Source organism: Talpa europaea (assembly GCF_964194135.1).
Source record: "Talpa europaea genome assembly, chromosome: 11".
Taxonomy (NCBI): Eukaryota; Metazoa; Chordata; class Mammalia; order Eulipotyphla; family Talpidae; genus Talpa; species Talpa europaea.
In genome coordinates, this window is record NC_140078.1 from 11,682,184 (window position 1) to 11,703,078 (window position 20,895).

Consider the following 20,895-nt stretch of genomic DNA (forward strand, 5'->3'; position numbering starts at 1 on the left):
GCTGCTAGAAATTTATTATATGTTGTGATGTCATGTCTCACTTCAAATAAATAGTCTTTTCTAAGTTTGTTCTGTTTCCCTTAAAAATTGTTTCAGTTTCAGATTTTACAACACTCAGGCCTGCCCCTGGGGGACATGATTATTATCTTCTTATAGATGAGGCAATTGAAAATCTGAGAGGTCAGGTGACTTGTCCACAGTCACATAGTCCAGGGCTGGGCTCCAAGAGCCCAGCACCCAAGTGTCACCCACATGCTGTGCTGCCGTCCTGGTTGGGCATGGCTGGCATGCGGTTTTGCTTCCCTGCATTAGTGAGTGGCAGCTGCTAGTGGCCAGAGCTCTGGAAGGCAGGATTTGGGGGGGGGGGGCTCTCTGCCATCAGCTTTTTGCAGGCTTGTGGGTAGTTGCCTGCTGAGGAGGGGAGGTGAGTTTGCACATGTCACTAGAGGGAGCCTAGAGCTGCTCTCTCTCTGGGCTTTAAGGGGAGTAGCCACCTGGGGAGGTGACCCAATCCTCATGACTGCTTTTGGCTGAAAAATCGTTTTGCCTTTTCTCAATTCTTTCAGTCTGTCTGCATCTTTTATAGCTTTGGGGGAGGTCTCCCAAAGGAGAAACTGTCCCTAGGCTGCTGGGAGAGTGGGTTGGTGGGGGTAAAAATCAGTAAGCCTTAAAGCCTGGTATGCTGTTGATGCAAGGGGACGCAGGACAGGACACAGCCAGGCCCCCGCATCTCCTCTGTAGTTCCCCTCCCGCGGCCTGTGACATCCCACCTGGCAGAAACTACTGAGATGTGTAGAACGTCACCCACTTCCTTTTATGCTGTGCAGTTTCCACAAAACTCTTGGCATATTGGGTGGGCCCAAGTTATCTTGCATTTTCTAAGTCAGTGACAAAATATATCACCTGCAGCTTCTGTGTCTGGTCTCTTTGCTGAGTTTGCTTCCTTTTGTTTTAGTCAGTGTTGAGAAAAGGGGGGTGGCATTTCTAGGCATTGGCAGTATGGAGATGAGGTTATGAGGTACTGGGTCTATTCTTTTGTGTTTGGGGAGCTTAGTGGCTGTTCTGCTCTATCTTTCTGAAATGTTCATCAAATCTACATTTTTCTCACTAAAGCTGGTTTTGATTCTGCTTTTTGCATTTTCCCCACCCCTGAAATCTTTGTTGAACCCAAAGATCTGACATTTGATCCTATTGTCTTTGTGTCGTTTTGTGTTTGTCTGTGGCTTTCTCTTCTTACTTCACAAAGGACTGCATCTTGCTGTAGCCCACTGAGTATGAGGTGTGTTTTAAAAGCATTCTTCAGGTTTCTGCAGGAGATCTTTTTCAGAGTTCTTCTCTAAGTTTTCACTATGTTTCGTTTGCTTTTTCTTCTGTATCCATTCTTTATACTCGTAATCATTTTTTTCTTTAGCCCGAAGATTTTGTTTTCTGACTGTAGATAGGAGATGATCAAGAAGAGGGACTCGAAGACCCTAAAATAGGTTTTACTCATTAGGGGGCCAGTGACACATTGTCCTGCTTCCTTGATGCTGTTTCTGAATGTGGGGCCTGATGATGTGGAAGGGGCCTGTGGTCCTCCTGGTTTATCCCAGGCAGATGAGACTTAACATTGTTTTCTACGGCTACTGTAACAAGCCTTGGTTGGCCACTTTACTTTTTCAAGCCCATTTCCATTTCCCCCAGATGCTGGTGATAGTTTTATCCTGAGTCCTTATTTTCAGCTGTGTTGGAGTCCTTATTTTCAGCTGTGTTTTCACAGGCATTGCAGTGAGGGTCTGAGAAGGACTATCAGGAGTTTCCAGCCAGATTCACACGGAATGGGACTCGGCCAAGGTTGTGCAGCCAGCTGGTGGTGGAACTGAGTGTGTAAGCCAGGGGTCCTTTCTCCAGGCAAATCCTCAATCTTCACAACACCTGCTGCCCTTGTCCTGTCAGGGCCTGAGCAATGATGTGATTTAGCAAGTGGCACCTTTGTTAGAATTTCATTTCTGTTCCAAGAAAAGAGTTTTAGCCTGAGGTGGGGCCATGATGATGGGGCTGCACTCCTAGGACCACACTTTGGGCTTTTGCACCTTAAAAAAATGCACACGGAACTAAAAGTGGCTGAGTGCTAGGTCCAAAACAAGTAATGTGTTTCTGTGTCCCCGACATGAATTTCTAGGCATTGGCAGTATGGAGATGAGGTTATAAGGTACTGGGTCTATTCTTTTGTGTTCGGGGAGCTTAGTGGCTGTTCTGCTCTATCTTTCTGAAATGTTCATCAAAGGCTATGCTCTGAATTGCTATGTGAGTACCCACCTCCCATCTGCTTTGGTGAGGCTCACCGCTTCAGACAGTGTCAATATGTGCGGGGACAAGTGGGCAGTCTTGATGATTTACCAGGCTGGCTGACCAACATGGCTCTAGTTACTCACCACACCATCATCAAACCTGAGACCTCAGAACATGTCAATCTCTTCTATTGGATTGCTCCAGTTCTGGCATGCAGGTAATTTTAGCTTTAGCTTGTTGAAGCCCTTTTGTGCTCTGTCCTTAAAAACCCTTCATTCCATGTTCAATGGACATTTAACAGGTCATGGTGGATGAAACCCAGCTGGCAACAACAGACATGTTTGCCAAAGATTAACTGTTTTAAGGGAGCTTCTCATACCAACTATACTTGTGATAGTACTCAGACCTTAAAAAATATTTTATCTACACAGTTACCAGTTTGGTGATTTATGTAACGCCAGTTACTATTATCGAGTTTGATTGATGCTATGCAACCCTTGTTTTTACTTTATGCAATTAAATGTTAATATACTTATAAAAGCTGAGCACATAAACCAGTATCTGTCAACTAGTCTGAAACACTCATAGGTTCTATCTGTCTCCTTGCCACTGTGTTGCAGTGAGAATGTGAGGACAGGACAGAGACTCAGAATCCACAAATGCAGGGAAAGTGGACTGGATTATCAGCTTGTTGGAGTCCCAGTGTCTTCATCTTTAATATGAGAGTGAGTCATTTCCGGTTCATAGCCTGATTTTTATGATGAAATGAGATGCTATGTTATGGCAGGCCAGATTCTGGCAAAGAAAAGCTGCTCCATAAGTGCACTTTCTAGGTCCACCTTGTGAGTTTATTGACTACCTACCTCATTCAAGGCATTCTGGTCTGTGAAGCCAAGGTGGATGCCTTACCTGCTTTATTTTTCTCCCTGGCTTCATTGTCAGGCTCTCCCACTAGAATGGGGATTCCAGGAAGGCAGAGCACACAGTTGCTAATATCTGCTCTGTCTCTGGTGCCTGGAATCATGTCTGGTGTACTGTAGACACCTAGTAAAGGATTAGTCAGTGACATTCACATGTGAGTTGAATTAATTCAGAGCGGTTAAAAAGGAGGAGTGAGAATTGCCAAACTGGAGGAGTTTGCTGCTTTTTCATGCAAGAAGCATTATGATATAGTTGAGAGGGCTTGTGCTTTGGGGTTGGATTCAAAGTAATTCTTCTTCCCACTTTGTCCTTTCTAAGCTGTGTAGCTTTGAGGAAGTTATGCAACCTCCCTGAGCCTCAGGTTCCAATTTTGTAAAATCACCCATTGAGATGTGAATGACCTGTGACCTCTCTGCAGCTGCTCCCTCAAAACTGATAAAGAAAAAGACGTGCTCACTGTGTGAGGAAAGATGAAAGATGCTCTTTTGCTGCTGAGGGGGACAGAGCCCTGGCCACGGGCCAGGAGAGTCAGGCCCATCCCAGCGTGCACGTCTCACTGTGCAGCCTCAGCCTTTTCCTGCCTTTTTCCCTACCTGCAAAGTTAGGAGCTGGGCCACGTGATCATTTCCCTCTTTGGATGTGGGAGAGCAGCAGAATTCCTGCATCTGCTCCCAGGCTGATTTTTTGGAGAAAAAAACAAAAGTCCTGCCTTGTGGGGTATTCTCTCCAGCTGCCCCCCAGCTGAGACTCTTGTCCCCCATCCTCCCCACCCCATGTTGAAGCTGAGTGCTGACCCCACCAAGGGCTCCTCCTTCCTCCTGGTAACAAGGTGCCACAGGCTCTGCCTCCCTGTTGCTGGGGAGCCTGCTTAGTCAACTCCATGCCCTCTTGGATGGGTTTGCAGATGGGCACCTGGGGGGAGGGGCATGTGAGAGGACATGTCTGTGTCCTGTCCTTGCAGGAAGTACAGACACACCCCACTGAGGCCTGCAGCAGATACTTGGAGAAGCTGGACAGAGCTATTTGAGGACCACCGGGCACTGCTGTGTCCCAGCTAACAGGCAGCTGCCATGATGGGGGACAGTCTTAGAGGGTTTCAGAAATCAAAGGACCCTTGGAGAGGGTTGTTAATTCACTGCCTTCTGTTACATAAAATCTCTGGCACTGAGAGGTCATTTGACTTTCCCAAGGTCACACAGCAGTAGGTGGTGAATGAAGCTGGGATCAATTGCTTATCACAGCACACCCTGGTGATCCATTGGGAAGATGATGGGCCGGCTCTGAGAGCTCTTTAAAATATTTTGTTCATGAGATCACACCGCCTGTACACATACACCACAGCTGTCTTTCCATTTCTAATTGAATGATTGGGACTGAGTTTAGCTAATGCGTGTTCGATATCTACCATGTGCCTGGCATGATTCTGAGTCTTTACAGATGTTAAATTTACCTAATCCTCATAACAACCCCAATTGATGGGCACTGTTACTATCCTCACTTTACAGATGGGGAAATTGAGTCACATAAGGGTTTAAGAACTTGGCAAGGTCATGCAACTAAAAAAAAAAAGAAGAAAAGTTCAGTGGGTTCCCAGCCCTGGGGTTCATATTGAATCACCCCCCACCCCCAGCCCCAGTTCCCCAGGGTGGGCTTATCTGAGGGCTGCTGACCTCATTGAACTCTCCACAGAGAGTTTGGAGAAACTGGATCCAGGAAGGACATGGGAATATTGGAGAAGATTCTAGAATGCTGCTGTTTTTCTCAGTCCTATCTTTGCACCCTCCCCTGACCTGCCTCAAAAGTTCGAACACGTCTCTGGTCCAGAAGACACCCAGCAGCAAGTTCATTATTCTCTTTGAAGTCTGTCTGCTCACTTCCACCTTTGTTGTTTTCGCTCCTGGATTTATTATAATGGGCCAAATTAACCTGAGTTGGCTCATGGAGTCTCTGGGAGAAAGAACTAAATGAACAGATCAGACACTGTTTCCTGGTCCTTGGGGAATGCCCAAGTCATCAGAGAGACATCTTCTTATTTATAATAAATTCACTGTTCAAAGAGCTTTAAAACATTTTTTTTTCCTATTAGGAGTATTGTTTCTATCTGTTGAGTCCACGAGAGTTTGACATTGGATGACTTTATAAAACATTCTCCTAATTGGATTTGTTAAAGCAAATAAATCAAACACTAATTGGAACGTGCCCTGCCATTATTTTTGCTTACTGAATTAGATATAATGGTGTGAAGGCCTTCTTATCATATTTGTGCACTTATTTAAACACCCCCCTGGCACACACTTCTGCAAATTCAATTAGATATTCAAAAAAGGAATTCAATTTATGCAAGGCCGGTTTACATTCATTCCGGGGGGCACAGCTCGCCGCGCTGTGATAGGCTGCTCTTGTTAATAAGCCGCTTCGATATTGCCCTGCCTTCAAAGCACTCACCGGCACAAGGGCGGAATCCCGATGATTTGGTGCGGATACACGCGTGTGTCTGCAGAGCAGGTGTGTGAGCTCCGCGCTTGCTCGGGGGCTGGCAGTTGGAAGGGCTCCATGCTGAGTTTAATGCTCTGTTGTGGCTCTGAAATTTTTACTAATTTTTTTAGCTCAAGGCTCTGCAGCTTAGTTTTGCACCAAGCTCACACATTTTGTAGCTGGACCTACCCAGGGGGTGGTGCTGGTTCTCAGAACTTTGGGTCAAGGATGAGCTCTTCATATCAGCCCCAGCTCTGCCTCTGTGGTGCAGAGTAGGTGCCCACGCTGGCCTTGGGCTCATCATCCGGGAGGTGGGAGGATTTCTCCCTCCACATACATAGTGAAGTGCTGATGTCAACTGAGGGAGCTGTGACCTCTCTCGTGTCTTCTCCTGGGGGCTGGAGGGGAGCTTTGGAAGATGATGGAGACAGGATTCTTCCTCCCACTTCCCAGAGGAAGGAAGAGACTTTCTACAATGAGAAATGGGAAGGAGATGCCGAGAGCACGTGGCATGGAGCACCCCAGTGGTGAAAGTCAGTCTCTTCTGTGTCTGCATGAAAATCACCAAGATTTACGCGTTGAGCAACAGTCAGTGAGTTACCATCTGCAGGCTAGTCCTGGACCTTTACCTGCTTTTACTCAGCCCACCCATGAAGAAGAGGTTGGCACTATTTATTTTTGTGTAGAAGGACTGGGGTGTTAGCCAGAGTGTGGGGGGAGGGGGTGAGAGGATTCACCAGAGCCAGAGTGGGGAATGAAACAGGCAGATCTGCTGAAATACACTGCTGAGGGGAGCAGCGGGCGAGTCAGGAGAGGTCTGCTGTGCCATGTGGGTAGCGCCCTGGCCAGCCGGGGATCAAACTCATGCTGCATGCTTCCGGATAACTTCATAGTGCAGCGCTTAACCCCTTGCGCCACCAGGGAGGTCCCCTGTACCCCAGTTTTGTATGCATAAATAAATATTTAAAAAAAATCCCTTCTACTACTTCCGCCCTTTCCTGTGCCCCTAACCACTAGTGCGGCTACATCTGTTGGAGTCGCTTCCAATTGTGGGCTCTCTACTCCTCTGGGGTGACTAGGCTCCCCCCACCCCAGGACCTTTATGACTTCTTACACATGTGGAGCCCCCATCTCTACTATTCCTCCTCCCCACCAAGGGAGGGGTGTGTGGCCATGCCTGGCTCTCAGATCGCAGAGGGGCCTCTGGAGCCTGGCGTGGGGCAGAGGCACGCAGCTCAATGCCACTTTCATGGGCACTGGGGAAGAGCTAGGGTCACCCACTCCCCTCAACCAGAGCTTCCTTTCAAGGTCAGGACTGCCTTCCTAGTTCATTGCCATGGCAACCTAGTGAAACAGCGAAGACCTTAGAATTAGCCAGGGTTCAAGGCCTCCTTTTTGTTCATTGTGATTTGTGTGGTCTTGGACTAGTTTTTTAAAAATTTTTTATGCTTCAGTTTCTTTATAAAATAGGGAATCATGGTCACATCTATCTCTTGAGTGAGGGCAATCATTAAATGAGCTAATACTGGCCAACACTTTACAGTGCCTGGCACATAGGTAGGGCTGCACATGGTATGTGGGTTATTATTGTTGACGCTCAGATCTAGTTGGGATTTGTCTCTGCTCAGTGGCTTTCTGTCTCCATCTCTTTGACCTTGCACACAACTACCCAGCGCCATTGCCTTCCCCCGCTGGTAAGTGCACCCCCTGTCTACACCCTGCTCCCTGTTTAATTGTAAGCATTCCCACCTCCCTTTGGACCAATTGCTGCCTCTGGTGTTTCTCCTCTAAAGACTCTATCACCCATACATGTCTCACCTCACTCTTCTGCATGAAGGTTTCTCCTTGGTCCATACATTGAATTCCCCTTGCTGTCTGTATTCAGACTTAACATCTCTACTGTACCTTTGCAGGATCAGGGTACATGTTCTTAAGAGATCCAGCCCGAGCCCTGAGCCCCAACTTCTGGCTGCTGCAAGGCCTCCATTGGGTTCGCCTTGACCCCTAGAGTAGCCCAGGGGAGGAGGGGCTAGGCTGGCTCCTGTACACGCATACAAGTAAGGACCTGTGTTCAGCTGTTGGTTGAGCAGTGCAGGTCAAGCACTGGTGACAGGATGTGTTAAAGACCACAGTCCTGACACTGCAAGGAGCTGGATTCATGTTTTCCTGGAGTGTAGTGTTGGAGCTTGGTGTTGGGACACAGTGCTGGGCTCCCCAGTGTCAGGGGCACCCTCAGAGCACCATGGTATGTGTACAAACGGGATTCCAGGGCTTTCTGTCTGGCTGTACATGCAAAGGAAGGGTGTTCCTGTGTACACTTTTCATGTCAAATCACTTTGATTTCTGGCTGTGTTGTCAAAATGATGAGCTCTGCCGACAGCTGTGCTGGCCGCATAGGGCAGCTGAAGGCACATTTCCACTTTTAGGGGGGGTATTTTGACCAATTTTCTCTCTTATTGCAGCCCCACAACTGAATATCACAGACATGGATTTCATTTCTGGAAGCAGGAATGGGATTGGGTTCTGTGGACACACAGAGTTTTGAGAGAGGCAAGGTTGGGGCTAAGGAAAGTTCTCGGGCTTTGGTACCATACAGCGAGGGGTAACATCTTGACTTCACTGCTTCAAGGAGTCAGTTGACTTCCCTGACTAATACTGTGTCTTTAACATGGACAATCAAAAGAGCATGGCCCGCCGTGAGGTTCAGCCATCATTATAAGGAGGCCTGACCAAATGCCATATGTGAAGTCACTCTTTGCCGCCAAGATCCCTACCTGGGTCTGTGCCTTAGTAGCCCTGATGCCAAGTTCCCATCTGAAAAATGAAGGGATCGGTGCTTCTCTCTTAGAGCAGGGGTTGGCAGACTATAGGTCCTGAGCAAAGTGGAGCCAATCATCTGATTTTGTCAGTCAGGTTTCATTAAAGCCAGGTCACCTGTGGTCTAGGGCTGCTTTGCCCATTCATGGCAGATCTGAGTCGTGTGACAGACTATGTGGCAACACAGAGAATACCTTCCCCCTCTGGCCCTTTACAGAAAGTGTGTTGATCTCTGTCTTGGAGAGTGGTGGCGGATGGACTTGCTGCATCCACACACTTGCATATATAAACACACACTTACGGGGCTCAAGTAGGGTGCCTGGCCCCGAGCAGGAGCCCAGCAAATCTCTACTTCCACTTCTGAACTTAATTCTGTTCAAGAATACACAGGATCATATCTGAGAAATGCAGAGGCAGACACATTTATATTTTTATTGAATTCTATTTCTCTCTCATTTTCAAAAGAAGAGCTCATGTTTAAAAAAAATTCTGATTGGCACTATAAACTTTATTTATGCTTTAATGTATCCTAAAGTATGTATCCTGCACTATTTTGACTTCCCTTACAGATGCTGATATGCTATACATTACCAAGCCCAAATGGATTTTCAAAATCCAATTTCCTTGCTGCACTTTTCCATTTCTCTGTTGACTTTTTATGCTTGACTCACATCAGAGCATCTGGAGCCTTTGCCACATTTTGACCTCAACCTGTCCAGGGAAATAGCTCCGCTGTCCAGGTGCAGGAGGACAGTGCTGGGTCCTTGGCCTGTGACTGCTCTGTCTGCCTGCTCCTTCCCCAATTCTGTGGGTCTTCTCCAAAGCAGGACAGGTGCTGGGGAGGCTGAGCCCGGATCCCGGGGTGCAAGAGGTCTATGAGGATTGTGTTTTCTCCCAAAATGGTGATGTTGGGGGCTGATATAAATTAAATGGCACCACTTACCCTTTCAAATGGAATAAGACAAACATCCAAATGGGTGTCTTTTGGGGATCTCTCCAGCCAGCAGTCTTCCCCAAGTAGCCCCCATAAACTCCTGTAGAGCTGGCCCGGAGAAGTTCACCAAAAGGCATCAACAGGGTTTTTGGAAGCACAAGTGGAGAGGCAGCGAGATACAGGATCATGCTTGAATATTTCATACTGTGGGTTTAGGGGAAGTCAGCCCCTGGCTGGAGGCCTGGTTTGGTGGTTCTGTGGTTCCTGAGAAATCCCAGTTCTTTCTGCGTCTCTGGAATCCTTGGCGGTTACTCCTGGAAGAGTGTTATTAATTTTTGGAGTTTTTATTTTTAAAACTTTTCAAACATTATTTTAAATTGCAGGAACATTGGTTTAGAACACCATATGTGATTTAGGGGGGCAGGCTCACACCTACCAGCAAATAATCCTTCACCATAGACCATGGGCCCCCACCTCCCTCAGTGTCACCCACCTCCCACCCTCCCCCTCTGATAGCCTCAGTTCTGTAGTCTTATAGTAGAGCTTGTTTTTGTTGTGTCTGTTCTTTTGTTTTGTTTCTTAATATTGCACGTGATTGTAGTCACCTGGTATTTGCTCTTCTTCTGGCTTATTTCACTTAGCACCACTCCCTCCAGTTCTAGCCATGATGCTGCCAACGTCAGCACTTTGCAGTGGTCATCTTGTCCAGCTCCTTTCCTTGCGTGCGCTGGAAGGCCTGCGTGACTGGCAGCGCAGGTGGCTGCTAGGTGGGTAGTCTGCAGCTCATTGCCTTGCTATTTCTCCATCTGTTGGTTGCGAGGAAGAAAATTTAGGAGGGATCGCTTAAAATATATATATATATACTAAGTATATGCTCTCGCCTGAATAGCTTTTTAAACTTATCTCTGGGCCAAGGCAGACTGACAGGTAGCAGATATCTTGATTGCATCATATTGGGCCCCAGTGAGTTGCTTTTCCTGAATTGTCTGCTTAGGTGATGCTATCAATTTATATTGAGAATGATTATGAGAAATAGTCTCATGAAATGGGCCATTCACCCCTCGTGTGGATGCTGCTTCAGATATGGTTCATTATGGGAAGTGGGTTTTCTGTACCAGTCCCCCTGTGGAGAAGTTCTTGTGTGATCGAAGCACCTGGAATGGTTGTAATTTTCCCAAGCAATTTGGTTTTTATTGTATGAACACAGAGTGTCCAGTACTGAACAGATTTTCCTCTTTCTAGGGGCGGGCGGAAGCCCAGAGCTGAATATGCAATCTGCTTTTAGCAGGAGGGTGGGCAGGGCTGGCAGCGTAGACTTGAGCCCCTCTCCCTGTCTGGCTTTTCTTCCCTTTTGGGTCAGTTTATCCACCACCATCCTGCTATATTTCCTGCTTCTTTATATCAGGCCTGTGTGGCTGGGCTGCAGTGACAGTGGGCAGTCTGGTGAGCCCTCGGGCAGTGTTTGGAGGTGGCGTATGTTCTTGAGCTGCAGGATCAAGGGATGCCAAAGCATTGCCTGCTTATGTAATCCTGCTCTGCTGGGAGTCCGAGAGCTCCATGGACAGTGTGATAAAGTACAAGACAGGCGCTTGTTTCTAGAAACTCTCCTGTAGGGAGGGACACGGAGAACCACATAAGAGATGATAGTCTGGTGGAATGAGAGAAGCTTTGATGGGCCCAAAGGATATGGTACAAGTAGGTATCAAGAAGTAGACACTGCTTTGGACTCCATGCTAAGCTGACTCATCCTCGGGGAAGAAGAGAGGAATGTGACCTGAAAATATAAACTGGATCACAAGGGCCCTGGGCCTGCTGCTGGGAGACCAAACCTGCTTACTGGCTGTAGCCTGAAGGAGTCCCTGACACCCTGCAGGTGGAGGTGGGAAGAGTGGGTGGGTCCTCATCCCTTAGAAGACCGGGTCCAGTGGGCTCTCAGCTCAGGGACAGCTCCACTGGGTGGAGGTGGGCAGGTGAAGGGTGAGCAATAGATCCTGGAGATAAGCAGTGGGTTGTTAGGGGATCTTTCATGGGATCGGCAAGCCGGGTGCTCAAGGTAGAGCCCTCCTGGATCTTATCTAAAGAAGGCAGAAAATTGGTTTCATTAGACTGTTCACCAAAATTTACAGCTGATTTCTTCTGGGAGTTTTGGCACACCTCTATGCGCGCGTCTTGTGCACTGCGCCTTGCGTGTATATGCGTGTGCTTGGATCTTGGCAAAATGCGTGAGGACAAGAGTCAGATCTGCTGGTCTTTGTAAAATAAGATCTTTGTGAAATGTTCCTGAAATAAAGAGGGAGAGACCCAACCACCCTGGAAGCTGCCTGGTTCTTCCCTCTTATGACCTTAGAAGTGAAGGGCCTTGTCCTTGGTCTGGGGAATATATTGACTTTCTGGTTTAGCTGAAACAGTGTGGGTTTTACAGCTGGGCCGTGAAATTCAACTTGGCTCCAGCATTTCTCTTACCCGTCAATATACCAATTACCTTACACTTAAACCAGGGATAAAAATCTGCCTTCCAAGTGGTGAGGTGATAATGCTAAGTGAATTAAGCCAGAAAGTGAAAGACGGATATTGGATGATTTCACTTATCTGTGGAATATAAAAAAGACAAAACCCAGAAAACATCCACTGGCAGAGCACAGCAAAAACAATTCTTAGACTCCATGAAGAATATACAGGCTGCCAGAGGGAACAGGGGAGGGCAGGCGGGGCAGGGCACCCAAGGGGAAGTGTGGTGGAGAGTGAGTGAAGCATGGACACACGGGGGAGTGAAAATGGAATCCCTAAGTCATAGCAGCATGCAAGTGTTTGGCTAATTAACAAAACCAAACCAGGAGCAGGCGCGGAGGGTGGGCGGCTTGTAAGAGGTGATTTTTATGGCTCAGCTTTGCAGATGGCGGGCATTCCTTTGTCTCCCACTTACAGGCTTTGTTGTGGGGTCTTTCCCAGCTGCAGGGAGGCCGGGGAACAGGGTTTTTGAGTGCACAGGAGAGAAACTCCAAAAGGTTTGCGGTGTCTGTGGCACTGCCGTGGCCACACGTGGCTTCTCTAGCCTTGGGGGCTGATGTCCGTTTCAGATTATCCATCAGCTTTGAGGAAGAACACTTGAGAGGCAGCAGCTCTCCTGTCTCTTCAGCTCCAGCCCATCAGGATCCATTGCTGCCCGCATGAACCTGATGTCGGTTCCCCACGGGCTGGGCTCCTGGTGGTGGCAGTGCAGGAAAGGAGGTGGTGCCGTCGGAGTCTGAGCTGCTGCAACGGTGTGTGTTGTGTTCTCATATCCAGGACATCGTCTCTGCTGTTCTGTCAGAGAGGGTTTATAAAAGTGGTTTTGGGAGAACCTTGTGGTGTATGTTTGACGGACCATGTGGGGAGGAGCTTTCTAGGCAGAAGTAACAAGTATGAGACACTCAAGAGCAGGCCAAGCTGGGGGACCATGGTGGGCCCACCGTCATGCTGGTGCAGCTTGATCTGTGTCTGGCATCCCACTCACACAGGTTGCCTCCTACATCCAATACATAGTTGCCTAGTGAGGGCCTGAGCTGTTGCAAGCTGGATGCTTGTTGTTCCTGGAAGCTGATTGATTGCCTCCCTCTTGTCTCTGAAAGGTCAACCTCATCACTACACCTGGGCTGAAGTCTTCTCTGTCACCTGTTCCTAACATTTCCTTGGACTTCTGTCCATGTCTGTTAACCTCGTGTATCCAAAGTGGCACTGCCCATCTTCCCTCAATTCCCCAAATCACCTGAGACACATGGCTGTCCCTGGGGGTTGGTGCAGGTGGCGATGTGAGAGCACAGGGCAGAGAACAGTTTCCAGCTCATGCTCAGAGATGCTCCCTGGCCCTTCTGACTTAGCAGCCCTCTCATGCAGCCAGCTGCAGCCTTGATAGCAACACTGAAATGCACAACTGTTGATTAATTTACTTGTTTACCATCTGTCTGTCTCTCTCAACAGTGATAGCATGCCTCTTTTGTAAACCACTATAAGCTAGGGCCTAATACTTACTCAGCCAGATCTTGCACTAAGTGCTCAATTAAGTTATTGCTGAAAGAATAAATGAGAGCAAACAGATCTTTTAGCTCCCACCAATGCATCTTCTAGTTCCCATCATGGGAAATTTCTCACTAGTCCTGGCCTCCTGTAGGTTTCTGTATTTCATTGTATTTCTTGGACTTGCTCTCCCTCTCCTGTCCTTCTTTTGCTAGATGCTAAAATAAAATGCTCTAAATTCATGTTACTATTTAGTGTAAAGCTACGTAATACTTTCAACTCAAACCTTAACCCTGGTGATATCAAACATACTGTCTCCTTTGCCCAGCCTGAGACTCATGACCTAAAGACCTCCAGTAAGAAAAGGAAGTGGGGCCTCCCTGGTGTGAAGCTGTCCGTAGCCTCTGCAGCACGGGTTCAATTCCTGGCTGGCCAGGGAGCTACCCTCATGGCATGGCAGACCTCTCCTGTCTTGCCCGCTGCTCCCCTCAGCAGTGTATTTCATCAGTCTGCCTGTTCTGCTCCCTGCTCTGTCTCTGGCGAATTCTCTCACCCTCCCATGCCTCTGGCCTACACCCCAGTTCTTCCATAAATAAATAAATAAATCTTTTTTAAAAAAAGAAAAGGAAGTAGATAAATCTGTGATGTCACAGATTTTCCTTAGTGTTGCTGTCGCCAGATTCTGTATCAAATCTGTGAACAGCAGAGAACACTCCAGGTCTGGAAGCAGAGAAGGAATTTGTCCTTTGCAGCTGATGGGGGGCAAATGTGTGTGCTGTGTGAGACCACAGACCCAGGCGGGGCTGGGTTCTATACATGGATTGGAACCACACTTGGGCGTGTGATGGGGAACCAGCAGGTGGTTAGAGAAGGAGATGGTGACATGTTGATATGTTAAGGGGCAGTGGCAAGGTTGGACTGGGGTGTGAACTGGGATCTGGGAAACCAGTCTGGAGGCTGCTGTAGAACTTGGCTCTTCCGCTGCCTCCCTGCCTCTATGTTCCACCCATAGCTCCCCAGCCCCAGAAGTATGCAAATCAAGACTGAGTGGATTGTTCAGGATGTGATAGTAGTGATATGTCACATGGAATGCACTTCCTCTCTCATCCCCTCCTCGGGGGAGCTCCCAGCCTTCAAAACCTTGACCAGTTCTCCTTGTCTTTCTGCCTCTTCCTTCTCCAGGACAACCCCAGCTGCCATTTTTCTAGACAGACCAGCACTTCTTAGCTGGAGTCCAGTCCTACATCCACATCTCTCTCAAGATCACTTGGGGCTGGAGATGTTCCACCCACAGCACTTGCCTACTCAATTGCTGTCAAAGTCATATTTTCGCACTTACTATAAAATGGTGCATGGCTTGGCCTTTAAAGGGGAAAGCTTCAAACACCATCAGCATTGGCTTTATTATCTTCCAGGGACATGATTGTCTAGTTCTTCACAAATATGATTTTTACTCCATGAAAAATGATTTTTCAAAAACTGCTTTTGTGGGGCCGAGGAAGGATGTTGACCACGTGTTCTGTGCTGGTTACTTTTCGTGTGTTCCTCCATCGAATCCTCTGGTACTTCTGCTGGGTGGCCCTTGCTCTCCAGCTGCGGGAACTGAGGCAGATGGACATGACATCCGGCCCGAGCTGACCCTGATTTGCAAAGCTGGGGTTGCATCTCATTTTGGTAGACTCCAGAGCTAGTGCTCTCTGCTGCTTGGCATCGCCTCTCCATGTTGCAGGAAGCAATTACGGAGGCATGCCCTGGCATTCATTTTTCCTACTTAGAATGAGACGTTGCTGTTTACTTTCTCAGGAAGGAAGATTGAAATCAATGTAACTAGCCTTATTAACTTTTTTAAATAGGGGGGCCTGCAGATGCCAGCGCCTTTCCTGAGAGCACCAAAGCAAATATAAAAATCCAATTTGCTTGCCTTTTTTCTTTCTTTCTTTTTTAATCTTTCCAGAGTTTAAAATTCAAAGCTGTAAATGAAGAGCCGATGAGAGAGGGGCAATGGAGCAAGCTTCAGATGCACGGATGTATTTACCCATATCTCTTTTGTCTGCAGGCGGCTGTTCCTTTGATGAGCACTACAGCAACTGTGGTTATAGTGTGGCCCTGGGAACCAATGGGTTTACCTGGGAGCAGATTAACACGTGGGAGAAACCAATGCTGGACCCAGCGGTGCCCACAGGTATGTGGCTCACTGTGTTTGGGGCTGCGATGGGGATAGTAACTTTTATAATGACTTGTAGAAAGAAGCTTTTTATGGCTTGAGCTCTCTCTGAGTGAGGTAAATGACTTTGTCGTTGTTGAGTTCCCCATCCCCAGGAGTATGCAAAGCAAGGCTGATTGGATTGTTCAGGATGTGATAGGAGTGATACGTCACCTGGATTTACAACCTTTGGGATTTCTTTTAGCGTGGAGGTCATAAGCATTAACTGCAAGCAGGGCATTCCTGGATTTTACTTAGGAGCCCAGTAGTAGGATTTTAGGGGAAGGAAGAGCTTCCAAAGAATTTGAGGTTATTCTTTTCCACATAGATGCAGCTGTATATATGTAAGGAGATGTCTACAGCCATAGTGTCATTCGTGAAGTTAATGTCTTGACATCCTGAATGCAAAGCTTCTTTGTAGCCAATAGGACTAAGGGGAGATGGATCCCTGGATGAGGCAGGCCTATGGGAGGGAGTCATGTCTAAGATACTGTAGGGGAGGTACACCTGGAGGAGGTACAGTCAGGGAGACCACAGTTAGGGTGGGGCAGGTCTGGGTGAGTCCAATTCTGAAGAGGTTTACCTGCTAAGTCAGGAAGAGTGGCTACCCTGAGAACATTAAGATCACCCCTTTGGGTAGTATGATCCCTGAGACAATGGTAAAAACAACTGGTTGTTGGAGAAGGAATTTGAGATTCTCTGTCTCCCTCACCAACTGAAGGCTACCAGTATCCTCCACACTGTTTTGTTTCCTACCACCCCTCCTGGTGCTCTTTCTCAGGCTCCTTTGTCAGCTCACTCTGGCCATTAACTGTTAGAGTTCTTCAGGCTTGTTTTATACTCATTCCATGTGTATTGGTCAGAAAGACAGAACCAACAGGAGGAGAGATTTATTATGGGAAGCAGTTCTCATGGTCATGGAGGCTGAGAAGCCCCATAATATGCCATCTGCAAGCTGGACAGCCAGGAAAGCCAGTGATGGGATTCATTTTGACACGTGATCTGAGAATGGGGAGCTGGTGGTGTGAATCCCAATCTGAGTCTGAAAGCTTGAGGTCAGGAGCACTGATGTCTGAAGGCCAGAGAAGATGGATGTCCTAACCCAGGCAAAGAGAGGCAGGGTGTGAATTCAGTCAGCATTATTGTCTTTTCATGCTGTGGGTCCTTAACATTTGGTGATGCCCACCCACATTGGGGAGGGGATGTGTTTCGCTCAGTTGACCAATTTAGATGCTATTCTTTTCTGAAAACACCCTCACAGACACACAAAGAAGTTATATTTCACCAGGTATTTGGATATTCTTTAGCCCAGTTGAGCTGACACATAAAATCAGTCATTACACAATGGATGACCTCGACTTCAGCCATCTCTTATAAACGCTAGAATTGCACGACCTACTTCCTAGCTGCCTTGTCTTCTTGGTGACTTCTTAGGAGAGGAAATTTCTAGGATGTCACTAAGCTGGAGACAGAGAAGATACTCAGAGATGTGCTTGTGAGGGTGTGACTGCCTCCAAAGTAGGAGGCCTACAAGGCCTATGTGAATTATTTGCATGAGTTTCTCCTGAGTGTAGAAAAATATTCCAGATGGAATAATGCTGTGTTATTGTACAAAACTGAGCTTTTCAGATTTGGGAGGACCTTACTTTGGGTGAACAGAGTTGCTAACAGCTACACATTCCCATTAGTAAGATGGCCATGGGATGACCTTCATACCCATTGCAATTTTTAATAATGTTGACTTGACTCTCAAGTGTCCCTGCTAGGGACCCCATGAGTTCAGAACACTTGTGCTGAAACATACCATATCTGCTCTGCCCTGCTTGGCTATCTTTGATGTTGACCACATAAATAGATATCGTGTGTGTGTGTGTGTGTGTGCGCGCGCGCGTGTGCACATTGTGTGTGTTTGTGTGTTTACATACAGATCTATGCTCTTTCTATTTGTCTTTAGCCCATCTGAAGCTCTGAGGGTCTTGGAGGCTCTCCAAACTCAACATCTCCAAAATTAAACTCTTATTTCATTCATTCCTGCTTCCCACCTACTCACTCTCAAGTACTTTCTTATCTTGTCTTGGGAAAGACCACTTCATCCACCCTGGTGCTGAGCCAGAGACCCAAGTCACATTTTTCTCTTTCCACCTCTTTCTATCAATAATTTGGTTTTACTTCCTCACCTGAGTCAGCTCAGGTCTCTATCTCTGTCACCTGTGCCCAGTGCTGCCACATCAACTCTTACCTGGGTAGTTGGAAGATCTTCTAATAGTCACATTGGTGCTTCTTTTGACTTTAACCCACTCTCCATGCAGAAGTCAGAGATCATTTCAGATCACAGGTCTGCTCACGTTACCTCTCCCTTCACTGCTTCCTCCCAGCTTCTGCTTAGCATTATTCTAAGGTTTTCTATTATAGTGAGGAAGAAGACCAGAACCTTGCTGTAGCCTCCAGTGTCCTGCAGGGCCGGTGCCACCCAGCCTCCAGTTCCACCATGTCCCACTTCCCCTTTGTCTACTTCACACTGTCCTCTGTCAATTTCCAGTCTCCTACCTCAGGAACTCATATAAGGTAATACGAGAACTTTTCCTCCACCTTTTGTCATGTCGTTCCCCTTCACATCTCATCTTCGACCTCACTTCCTGAAGATAGCACTGCCTAAGATGCTGCCTGGGTCATCTCTCTTCATAAAGACTTCCCATCACACCCTGTACTTCTCTGCAGTCACATGCAGAGAGCAGATGCTATTTGCTCAATGTATGCTTTACCCCCAGGTGAGGAGTTCCTTGCAGATCGGGGCCATAGCAATCTTGCTCACACCCTTAACTTCAGTCCCTAAAACTCTGCATCACACAGAGTGGCTACTAAATACAATCCCACTTTGACAGATGGATACATGGATGGGCAAATAGACTTTATCACATGCCTTTTTTAAATGAAGAAATGCATGATAACTATGATTAAATGTCTTTAGACCCTTTATGAAGTGATCACATGTTTTCAGTCTTTGCTACTATCCTTCCACTTTATGGATCAGAAAACCAAGGTGTCCAGATACTGCATGACACTGTGGCTTTTCCCACCGCCCTCCCACAGGAGTGACTCTTGCTTTGAATCTTAATTTTCTCAGCCCCTCATTACGGCAGAGTGTCATTTCATAAATACTGGATTGTGCTAATACAATCTTCTGAGCTTTTCTAAATAGAGGCATTTGATAATGATCACTGAAATTATTCTGTCATGATGCGCCTGTGGATTTCAGCAGCTCTGCGTGCTTCTTAGGCAGAGAAGCATGAAAGTGAATTTGGATTAGGCAAAATTGTTTGTTCTTCTCATGGGCAAAGACCGAAATGGTATTTTTCCTTCTGTGATGCCAGCAGTTTCCATCTTTCTGGGAATCTAGTTGGAGTCTGTTTATTCAGATGTTTCACAACCTTTTCCTGATCCCCTTCTGCATGACAAGCTCTGTGCTAGACCCTGGGTAAATCAGACCAAGTCAATTCAGCATTTCACCCCTCCGATGGCTTCCCCTGACCCACGGGATGAAACAAAATGCCTGCTCATGGCCTGCAAGTTGCTGCACAATAGAGTGTCTTCACTGAGCAATTTTTTTTTTCTTTCTAAAAAGTGCTTGATTCACACTAGCTGTTTTTCAGTTCCTTGAACATGTCTGATTTTTTTTCCTGGCTCAGACCTTTGCACCTGCTTTTTTTTCTTAGTGGAAAAAGTTTTCTCCAGTCTTCATTTGGCCAATTTTATCAGCTCAAAAGACTTCCTTTCAGGGACATCATCTCTCATTGGTCTAAGGAAAGACTACCTCATTGCTCTGGCTCATACTATCCTGTTGTTCTCTTTCAAAGTCTTCATCATCGACTTTATAGGCCAGCCCATTCCAAGCTCATGCCATTGCCAAGTGACTCTGGGACCTTAATTCCTCTGCCTCAGTTCCTTTTTCTTTAAGATAAGAACCAGCATGAATGCCCATGGAGTGATGTCTGTGTGTGAAGTGTCTGCATGTGGGAGGGTCTAGTCAATGTTGGTTCCCCTGTGCTCTTTCTTATAATTAAAGTCTATCATCGACACATGCCTGATATTTATGGAGAAAAACCTGCATCTGTTATGCATTTAATTGTGTCCCCCAAAAGACATAAGTTGGAATCCTAACCTCAGCACCTGTGAGGGTGAGCTTCCTTGGCAGTAGGGACTTTGTGGCTGTAATGAAGTTAGGAGGAAGTGATGTTGGTCATACTGGGTCATCATACATCATACATTGTTACTGATTGGGGTGAGGAGACGCAGACACATAGGAAAAAGGCCACATGAAGACAGAGGCAGGGACTGGAGCATCTGCAAGCCAAGGGATGCCAGAAATTGCCAGCAGATACTAGAAGACAGTAGAAGCAAAGAAGGATTCTTGCCAATACCTGACTGCAGCGTTTTGGCTTCTAGAACTGTAAGAGAGTATTTCTGTTGTGTACACCACTCCATCATGGTGATTTGCTGCCTTAGGAAACTAATGCTGAGCCCATCACACCTTAGACTCCTGATCCCTCATTGTTTTTCAGCATTAAATTTCATACCACAGTGTAGGAAGTCTTAGAGAAGCTTTTCTTTTTAAGAAAGTTGGCTTTCTTATGTGTTCACTAAGAGTGGGGTTAGGTATTTTCCTATTCATTTAATCAAATGTGTATCCATCCTATGAGTTCAGAGATATTGTCTCTTCTGTATTTTGGCAAAAACCAAGCCCCAGAGAGAGAGACAAAGTGACTGGTCCAAAGTTTTATAAGTTCTATATGACTGGGGAACCAGGCTTCAAATCCATGATAGAACAAAAATACATACTGTGTATATGGTACCATCATCAACTAAACATCTTTTAAAACTATTTCTGTTTGCAGACAAGATATATCATTGCTGAAATAATGCATATTCATGGTAAAGAATATGCACAATAGAAATAGCTCAGAAGGACAAAATAAAACCATATGCCCAACACAAACTTACATAAATATCTGTTTTCCTATTTAATGGTATTCTTAAACATTTTCTCATGGCATTAAATATTCCTCAAAAGCATGCATTCTAAAGTCTTCATAGTTTTCCATTTTGTGATGGTTCCACAGATATTTAAACCACCCTGTATTGTTACACCTTTAAAATCCTTTCAGTTACTCCTAAGTCCTGTCACGGTGAGTGTTCCTGTGGTACATTGTCTTTGTGCTCATTTTTAATAGAAGTTATCAAATTTGTGTTCACATGTATTTTTTTCTGTATTCCCTTGACTACC

At 46.5% G+C, this 20,895-nt stretch overlaps 1 protein-coding gene across 11 annotated transcripts in view; it reads left to right on the forward strand.

The window, feature by feature from the left end:
• The window catches only part of PTPRT (protein tyrosine phosphatase receptor type T), a gene marked incomplete at both ends in the record, with an annotated part of 916,214 nt that overhangs the window by 245,971 nt on the left and 649,348 nt on the right, over positions 1-20,895 (forward strand). For all 11 annotated transcript variants that reach the window (XM_084248172.1, XM_084248169.1, XM_084248173.1 and 8 more), the window contains one exon: positions 15,468-15,593. In XM_084248172.1, the coding sequence (XP_084104298.1) occupies positions 15,468-15,593 (126 nt within the window). The remainder of the gene's footprint in view (positions 1-15,467; positions 15,594-20,895) is intronic.